The sequence below is a fragment of the Syngnathus floridae genome, chromosome 6 (genome assembly GCF_059516105.1).
Source record: "Syngnathus floridae isolate MCC-2025c chromosome 6, RoL_Sflo_1.0, whole genome shotgun sequence".
Lineage (NCBI taxonomy): Eukaryota > Metazoa > Chordata > Actinopteri > Syngnathiformes > Syngnathidae > Syngnathus > Syngnathus floridae.
In genome coordinates, this window is record NC_142418.1 from 18187501 (window position 1) to 18197382 (window position 9882).

General features: G+C 44.5%; 1 protein-coding gene across 2 annotated transcripts in view; it reads left to right on the plus strand.

The window, feature by feature from the left end:
• hacd3 (3-hydroxyacyl-CoA dehydratase 3) overlaps nucleotides 1-9824 on the plus strand; it is a 16811-nt gene extending 6987 nt beyond the window's left edge. Inside the window, exons 2-11 of one of the 2 annotated variants that reach the window (XM_088378830.1) lie at nucleotides 7956-7998; nucleotides 8107-8180; nucleotides 8250-8414; nucleotides 8530-8572; nucleotides 8657-8767; nucleotides 8835-8962; nucleotides 9026-9138; nucleotides 9232-9338; nucleotides 9410-9541; nucleotides 9627-9824. In XM_088378830.1, the coding sequence (XP_088234956.1) occupies nucleotides 7956-7998; nucleotides 8107-8180; nucleotides 8250-8414; nucleotides 8530-8572; nucleotides 8657-8767; nucleotides 8835-8962; nucleotides 9026-9138; nucleotides 9232-9338; nucleotides 9410-9541; nucleotides 9627-9700 (990 nt within the window). In that variant the 3' untranslated portion in view covers nucleotides 9701-9824. Of the gene's footprint in view, nucleotides 1-7955; nucleotides 7999-8106; nucleotides 8181-8249; nucleotides 8415-8526; nucleotides 8573-8656; nucleotides 8768-8834; nucleotides 8963-9025; nucleotides 9139-9231; nucleotides 9339-9409; nucleotides 9542-9626 lie in introns of both variants that reach the window. The other variant, XM_088378829.1, reaches the window with a different exon arrangement.
• Nucleotides 9825-9882: the final 58 nt, after the last annotated feature.

Here is a 9882-nt window from a genome sequence, read left to right on the forward strand (position 1 = left end):
TCATTCACTCACTCACTCACTCACTCACTCACTCTAGCCCTAACCCTAAACCCTAACCTTAACCCTAACTCACTCACTCACTCAAACCCTAACCCTAACCCTAACTCACCCACTCACTCACTCACTCACTCACTCAAACCCTAACCCTAAACCCTAACCCTAACTCACCCACTCACTCACCCACTCACTCACTCACTCACTCACTCACTCACTCACTCAAACCCTAAACCCTAACCCTAACCCTAACTCACCCACTCACCCACTCACTCACTCAAACCCTAACCCTAAACCCTTACCCTCACTCACTCACTCACTCACTCACTCACTCAAACCCTAACCCTAAACCCTAACCCTAACCCTAACTCACCCACTCACTCACCCACTCACTCACTCACTCACTCACTCACTCAAACCCTAAACCCTAACCCTAACCCTAACTCACCCACTCACCCACTCACTCACTCAAACCCTAACCCTAAACCCTTACCCTCACTCACTCACTCACTCACTCACCAACCCACTCACTCAAACCCTAACCCTAAACCCTAACCCTAACCCTAACTCACCCACTCACTCACCCACTCACTCACTCACTCACTCACTCACTCACTCAAACCCTAACCCTAACCCTAACTCACCCACTCACCCACTCACTCACTCAAACCCTAACCCTAAACCCTAACTCACTCACTCACTCACTCACTCACTCAAACCCTAACCCTAACCCTAAACCCTAACCGTAACCCTAACTCACTCACTCACTCACTCACTCACTCACTCACTCACTCAAACCCTAACCCTAAACCCTAACCCTAACCCTAACTCACCCACTCACTCACCCACTCACTCACTCACTCACTCAAACCCTAAACCCTAACCCTAACCCTAACTCACCCACTCACCCACTCACTCACTCAAACCCTAACCCTAAACCCTTACCCTCACTCACTCACTCACTCACCAACCCACTCACTCAAACCCTAACCCTAAACCCTAACCCTAACCCTAACCCTAACTCACCCACTCACTCACCCACTCACTCACTCACTCACTCACTCACTCACTCACTCACTCACTCAAACCCTAACCCTAAACCCTAACCCTAACCCTAACTCACCCACTCACCCACTCACTCACTCAAACCCTAACCCTAAACCCTAACTCACTCACTCACGCACTCACTCAAACCCTAACCCTAACCCTAACTCACTCACTCACTCACTCACTCACTCACTCACCCACTCACTCACCCACTCACTCACTCACTCACTCACTCACTCACTCACTCACTCACTCACTCAAACCCTAAACCCTAACCCTAACTCACCCACTCACCCACTCACTCACTCAAACCCTAACCCTAAACCCTTACCCTCACTCACTCACTCACTCACTCACCAACCCACTCACTCAAACCCTAACCCTAAACCCTAACCCTAACCCTAACTCACCCACTCACTCACCCACTCACTCACTCACTCACTAAACCCTAACCCTAACCCTAACTCACCCACTCACCCACTCACTCACTCAAACCCTAACCCTAAACCCTAACTCACTCACTCACTCACTCAAACCCTAACCCTAACCCTAAACCCTAACCGTAACCCTAACTCACTCACTCACTCACTCACTCACTCACTCACTCACTCACTCACTCACTCAAACCCTAACCCTAAACCCTAACCCTAACCCTAACTCACCCACTCACTCACCCACTCACTCACTCACTCACTCAAACCCTAAACCCTAACCCTAACCCTAACTCACCCACTCACCCACTCACTCACTCAAACCCTAACCCTAAACCCTTACCCTCACTCACTCACTCACTCACTCACCAACCCACTCACTCAAACCCTAACCCTAAACCCTAACCCTAACCCTAACCCTAACTCACCCACTCACTCACCCACTCACTCACTCACTCACTCACTCACTCACTCACTCACTCACTCCCTCACTCACTCAAACCCTAACCCTAACCCTAAACCCTAACCCTAACCCTAACTCACCCACTCACCCACTCACTCACTCAAACCCTAACCCTAAACCCTAACTCACTCACTCACTCACTCACGCACTCACTCAAACCCTAACCCTAACCCTAACTCACTCACTCACTCACTCACTCACTCACTCACTCACTCACTCACTCACTCACTCACTCACTCACCCAACCCACTCACTCACTCTAACCCTAAACCATACACGGTAGTTTTTAAAAAAAAAAAAAAAACCCTACCATACACGGTAGTTTATGGTTTTTAAAAAAAAAAAAAACTACCATACACGGTAGTTAAAAAAAAAAAACTACCATGCAGGGTAGTTTAAAAAAAAAAAAAAAAAAAAAAAAAAAAAAAAAAACTTACCATACACGGTAGTTTATGGTTTTTAAAAAAAAAAAAAAAAAAAAAAAAACTTACCATACACGGTAGTTTATGGTTTCTCACTCACTCACTCACTCAAACCCTAACCCTAACCCTAACCCTAAACCCTAACCCTAACTCACTCACTCACTCACTCACTCACTCACTCACTCATACCCTAACCCTAACCCGAATCTCACTCATTCACTCACTCACTCACTCACTCACTCACTCTAGCCCTAACCCTAAACCCTAACCTTAACCCTAACTCACTCACTCACTCAAACCCTAACCCTAACCCTAACTCACCCACTCACTCACTCACTCACTCACTCACTCAAACCCTAACCCTAAACCCTAACCCTAACTCACCCACTCACTCACCCACTCACTCACTCACTCACTCACTCACTCACTCACTCACTCAAACCCTAAACCCTAACCCTAACCCTAACTCACCCACTCACCCACTCACTCACTCAAACCCTAACCCTAAACCCTTACCCTCACTCACTCACTCACTCACTCACTCAAACCCTAACCCTAAACCCTAACCCTAACCCTAACTCACCCACTCACTCACCCACTCACTCACTCACTCACTCACTCACTCAAACCCTAAACCCTAACCCTAACCCTAACTCACCCACTCACCCACTCACTCACTCAAACCCTAACCCTAAACCCTTACCCTCACTCACTCACTCACTCACTCACCAACCCACTCACTCAAACCCTAACCCTAAACCCTAACCCTAACCCTAACTCACCCACTCACTCACCCACTCACTCACTCACTCACTCACTCACTCACTCACTCACTCAAACCCTAACCCTAACCCTAACTCACCCACTCACCCACTCACTCACTCAAACCCTAACCCTAAACCCTAACTCACTCACTCACTCACTCACTCACTCAAACCCTAACCCTAACCCTAAACCCTAACCGTAACCCTAACTCACTCACTCACTCACTCACTCACTCACTCAAACCCTAACCCTAAACCCTAACCCTAACCCTAACTCACCCACTCACTCACCCACTCACTCACTCACTCACTCAAACCCTAAACCCTAACCCTAACCCTAACTCACCCACTCACCCACTCACTCACTCAAACCCTAACCCTAAACCCTTACCCTCACTCACTCACTCACTCACCAACCCACTCACTCAAACCCTAACCCTAAACCCTAACCCTAACCCTAACCCTAACTCACCCACTCACTCACCCACTCACTCACTCACTCACTCACTCACTCACTCACTCAAACCCTAACCCTAAACCCTAACCCTAACCCTAACTCACCCACTCACCCACTCACTCACTCAAACCCTAACCCTAAACCCTAACTCACTCACTCACTCACTCACGCACTCACTCAAACCCTAACCCTAACCCTAACTCACTCACTCACTCACTCACTCACTCACTCACTCACTCACTCACTCAAACCCTAACCCTAAACCCTAACCCTAACCCTAACTCACCCACTCACTCACCCACTCACTCACTCACTCACTCAAACCCTAAACCCTAACCCTAACCCTAACTCACCCACTCACCCACTCACTCACTCAAACCCTAACCCTAAACCCTTACCCTCACTCACTCACTCACTCACTCACCAACCCACTCACTCAAACCCTAACCCTAAACCCTAACCCTAACCCTAACCCTAACTCACCCACTCACTCACCCACTCACTCACTCACTCACTCACTCACTCACTCACTCACTCACTCACTCACTCACTCACTCCCTCACTCACTCAAACCCTAACCCTAACCCTAAACCCTAACCCTAACCCTAACTCACCCACTCACCCACTCACTCACTCAAACCCTAACCCTAAACCCTAACTCACTCACTCACTCACTCACGCACTCACTCAAACCCTAACCCTAACCCTAACCCTAACTCACTCACTCACTCACTCACTCACTCACTCACTCACTCACTCACTCACTCACCCAACCCACTCACTCACTCTAACCCTAAACCATACACGGTAGTTTTTAAAAAAAAAAAAAAAACCCTACCATACACGGTAGTTTATGGTTTTTAAAAAAAAAAAAAACTACCATACACGGTAGTTAAAAAAAAAAAACTACCATGCACGGTAGTTTAAAAAAAAAAAAAAAAAAAAACTTACCATACACGGTAGTTTATGGTTTTTAAAAAAAAAAAAAAAAAAAAAAAACTACCATACACGGTAGTTAAAAAAAAAAAAAAAAACTACCATGAGCGGTAGTTTTTAAAAAAAAAAAAAAAAAAAAAAAAAAAAAACTTACCATACACGGTAGTTTATGGTTTAAAAAAAAAAAAAAAAAAAAAAACTACCATACACGGTAGTTAAAAAAAAAAAAAAAAACTACCATGCACGGTAGTTTTTAAAAAAAAAAAAAAAAAAAAAAAAAAAAACTTACCATACACGGTAGTTTATGGTTTAAAAAAAAAAAAAAAAAAACTACCATACACGGTAGTTAAAAAAAAAAAACTACCATGCACGGTAGTTTTAAAAAAAAAAAAAAAAAAAAAAACTTACCATACACGGTAGTTTAAAAAAAAAAAAAACTACCATACACGGTAGTTTAAAAAAAAAAAAAAAAAAAAAAAAAAACTACCATACACGGTAGTTTATGGTTTAAAAAAAAAAAAAATACCATACACGGTAGTTAAAAAAAAAAAAAACTACCATACACGGTAGTTTTTAAAAAAAAAAAAAAAAAAAAGAAAAACTACCATACACGTTAGTTTATGGTTTTAAAAAAAAAAAACAAAAAAAAAACTACTATACACGGTAGTTTAAAAAAAAAAAAAAACTACCATACACGGTAGTTTTTTTTTCAAACTACCATGTATGGTCGTTTCTTTTTTTTTTTTTTTTTTTTTTAGAGTAAAGCGTTTTCAAAAAAAAAAAACCTACGTTACCACTTTTTTTTAAAAACCCTAACCCTAACCCTAACCCGCGCACTAACTCTAACCCTAGCTCTAACTCTAAACCTAACCCTAAGCCTAGCTCTAACCCTAACCCTGGCTCTAACCCTAACCCTCACTCTAATTCTAACCCTAACCCTAGCTCTAACCCTGACTCTCGCTCTAACTCTAACCCCAACCCTAAGCCTAGCTCTAACCCTGACCCTAGCTCTAACCCTAACCCTAACTCTAACCCTAGCTCTTACCCTAACCCTACCTCTAACCCTAGCCCTAGCACTAACCCTAACCCTAGCTCTAACCCTAACCCTCGCACTAACTCTGACCCCAGCTCTAACCCTAACCCTAACCCTAGCTCTAACCCTAACCCTAGCTCTAACCCTAACCCTCGCACTAACTCTGACCCCAGCTCTAACCCTAACCCTAGCTCTAACCCTAACCCTCGCACTAACTCTGACCCCAGCAACCCTAACCCTAAAACTCGCTCTAAACTTAAACCTAACCCTAGCTAGAAGGAAGTGTATCGTTATCTGGTTACACTAGCAACTGTGTTGCAAATTTTCTATGATAATTTTTTTTTGGTCCCACTGAGATTCGAACCCGGGTCGCTGGGGTGAAAGCCCAGAGGATTAACCACTACCCTATGGAAGCCTGGCTCTCAGGCCATCGAACATGTATGGTTTTATGGAGCAGCTCACAAGAAGACTAGATCAGTGAAAATTTTTGGTCCCACTGAGATTCGAACCCAGGTCGCTGGGGTGAAAGCCCAGAGGATTAACCACTACCCTATGGAAGCCTGACTCTCAGTACATGGAACATGTATGGTTTTATGGAGCAGCTCACAAGAAGACTAGCTCAGTGAAAATATTATTGGTCCCACTGAGATTCGAACCCAGGTCGCTGGGGTGAAAGGCCAGAGGACTAACCACTACCCTATGGAATCCTTGCTCTTAGAACATGGAACATGTATGGTTTTATGGAGCAGCTCACAAGAAGACTAGATCAGTGAAAATTTTTTTATTTGGTCCCACTGAGATTCGAACCCAGGTCGCTGGGGTGAAAGCCCAGAGGATTAACCACTACCCTATGGAAGCCTGGCTCTCAGGCCATCGAACATGTATGGTTTTATGGAGCAGCTCACAAGAAGACTAGAGTGAAAATGTTTTTTGGTCCCACTGAGATTCGAACCCAGGTCGCTGGGGTGAAAGCCCAGAGGACTAACCACTACCCTATGGAATCCTTGCTCTTAGAACATGGAACATGTATGGTTTTATGGAGCAGCTCACAAGCGACTAAATCTGAAAAAATTTTTGGTCCCACTGAGATTCGCACCCAGGTCGCTGGGGTGAAAGCCCAGAGGATTAACCACTACCCTATGGAAGCCTGACTCTCAGGACATGGAACATGTATGGTTTTATGGAGCAGCTCACAAGAAGACTAGCTCAGTGAAAATATTATTGGTCCCACTGAGATTCGAACCCAGGTCGCTGGGGTGAAAGGCCAGAGGACTAACCACTACCCTATGGAATCCTTGCTCTTAGAACATGGAACATGTATGGTTTTATGGAGCAGCTCACAAGAAGACTAGATCAGTGAAAATTTTTTTATTTGGTCCCACTGAGATTCGAACCCAGGTCGCTGGGATGGAAGCCCAGAGCACTAACCACTACCCTATGGAAACCTTGCTCTCAGGCCACGGAACATGTATGGTTTTATGGAGCAGCTCACAAGAAGACTAGATCAGTGAAAAACAAGGAATAAGACGCCAGACAAGTTTTAACATAAATGTTTATTAAAAATAATAATATTAAAAGCACATTTCAAACCAGCAATCTAATGTGAAATTGCAGTAGATATATTGGATAACAATATTTAGGCGTATATAGGTATACACGTTATTTAAAAACCACTATAAGTGTTATACTACGATACAAGTGCTTACCAGCTCAGTGGCCTCAGAGGAGAGTGTCCGCCCTGAGTTTGGGAGGTTGTGGGTTCAAACCCCCTGCCGAGTCATACCAGTGACTATAACAATGGTACCCATTTCTTCCCTGCTTGGCACTCAGTGTAAGGGGTTGAAATGGGGCCCCCCCCCTGCTGCTCACGATCATTGGGGCTTTTGGCACTCGGTGTAAGGCAGGGGTGTCCAAGTCCAGTCCTCGAGGGCCGCGGTTCATCCTCACGTTCTGCAGGAGCCTGACCATTGAATCAGGTGTGTTTAACGAGGGAAACTTGGAAAACATGGAGGAATGCGGCCCTCGAGGACTGGACTTGGACACCCCTGCTCTAACTGGTCGGCTATTTCAACCTGGCAGACCATGGCCGTTTGGACTCTTCTGGACGAGTGATGTTTAGGCGTATATATGCATACACGTTATTTAAAAACTACAAGTTTTAGTTTTTGCTATTTTTTGCAGCCAGTAGGAAATACAAACGAGACGTTTTGTTCAGTGTTTTTATTGAGAATTTGAACAATATTGCACAACTCGCCTTACCATAACAGTCGTAAGTGGAGTAAGATAACATGGGAGCAACTTGACATGTAACACCTGCAGCTCTTTTCTAAGCGGCGATTCATCGAAGCAGGAGATAACGATTTACAATCCTAATGATGAATGGGCCTAAACTCGTTTTCTCCCTGCAGAATATTGACGCCCATGTGCATGAAAACATCCTTCACTTTCAAGGTGATGTTTTTTTGTGTGTGTATGTGGGGTGCATGCTTCTGATGCAAGTCGGGTCACAATGTTTTTTGGGGGTAGAAATATTTAAACCTTCCTATTTTGTGTATGCAGCTCTTGGCCACGGTGCGAAAGGTCAAAACCTGTACGAATTCAGCATGGAGTTTCTTTTACCTGTACAATCACAGGTATGTGCAGTACTCTAACTTCATGTCCTTCATTGTCTTCTGCTCAACGACTTTGGGGGATGTTTGCAGGTAGCTTTCAAGTCCACTCAACGGCAGGTCAACATCACTGTGAGGAAAAATCAGCGAGGCTGGTGGGAAAGGTTGACCAAGCAGGAACGCAAGCCACTTTTCTTGGCTCCCGACTTCGACCGCTGGCTTGACGAGTCGGACGCCGAGATGGAAATCAGGGAGAAGGTGAGCAATGATCCTGAATTGTGCTCGGAGCTTGGTCGGAGACTAGAAAAAAAAACAGAAAAAAAAAATAAGGACGATCTGTTGTGAGTAAATTGCCTTGTTCTTTGCAAAGGAGGAGAGAAGAAACAAGTGGAAAGCTTCATGGCACAACGAAAATGGCAAGTGTGGAGAGAAGTTTCTCCATCTGTGAGTGGCTGAAGTTTCAGCATTGCGAATAGTCTCTGCTGCTGTTTGTGTTTCAGGGTACATCAGTCTGAAAACAGGATTTTTGTATACCTACAACTTGGTGCAGTATCTTGGCTTTTCCTGGATCTTTGTCAACATGACCATTCGCCTCCTTAAATTTGGTCAAGGTGAGCGAGCACGTGCTTTTCCCCCTCGCATGACCCCCACACTAACACTGCACGCGTCCTATTTCAGATTCCGTCTACGACACATTTCACACCATATCTGGAGTCATGTTCTTCTGCCAAATTTTGGCAGCCGTCGAGGTCCTCAACGCCGCTTTTGGTCTGGTCAGAACGGGCGTGATCCCGACTCTTATACAGGTCTGTCTGACAATGTGAAATTATTTTGGTCACCATCAAATGTCATTCTTGCTCTCTTAATAGGTTTTGGGAAGGAATTTTGTCCTCTTTATCATATTTGGTTGCTTGGAAGAAATGCAGAATAAGCCGGTGGTCTTCTTTGCTTTCTACCTGTGGAGTGCCATTGAAATATTCAGGTAGGCCATTTTGTTTTAACACTCGATTCTTTTTGCTGATTATTTTTACCTATGTATGCGTTCAAAATATTCAACTAGCAATGTTTGCTTCAGGTATCCATTCTACATGCTGGGATGCTTCAACAGTGAGTGGAAAATCCTGACGTGGTTGCGATATTCCCTCTGGATGCCCCTTTACCCGTTAGGCGCTCTCGCTGAGGGTATGTTTGCGTTCTCCGATGTGAAAGTTGATAAAAGTCAAAATACAAACACGAGCGTCAATCCCAAACAGCTGTGGCTGTCGTACAGTCCATTCCCATCTTTGACAAAAGCAACTTGTTCAGCATTCCTCTGCCAAAAGCCATGGGCACATCCCTGAGCTTCTCCTACTTTCTGCGTGCGTACCTCGTGCTCATGTTTCTAGGTGAGCGCGCGCTTTGAAACAATTGCAGCTTCAAAGAGTGAGCGATGGCAAGTGAGTCATCTTTATATTCGTCCCTTTCTTTCAGGAATTTTTATAAACTTGCGTCATCTCTACAAGCAAAGGCAGAAGCGGTTCCGCACCAAGAAGAAGGCTCATTAATGCATTGTGTTCATTTCTTCTCAACATTTCCTCGAGGTGCTCTCATTTTACAGGCACCTTTCGTTGTTTACTAAATCTGCTTTGTCCGCTTCACTTGCACTACCAAATACAATTTTTACTACAAGCCTGCTTGTTTTGTTGATTCCTATTTTTTTTCAAGTCCCTGTAAAATGTTTTAAAGT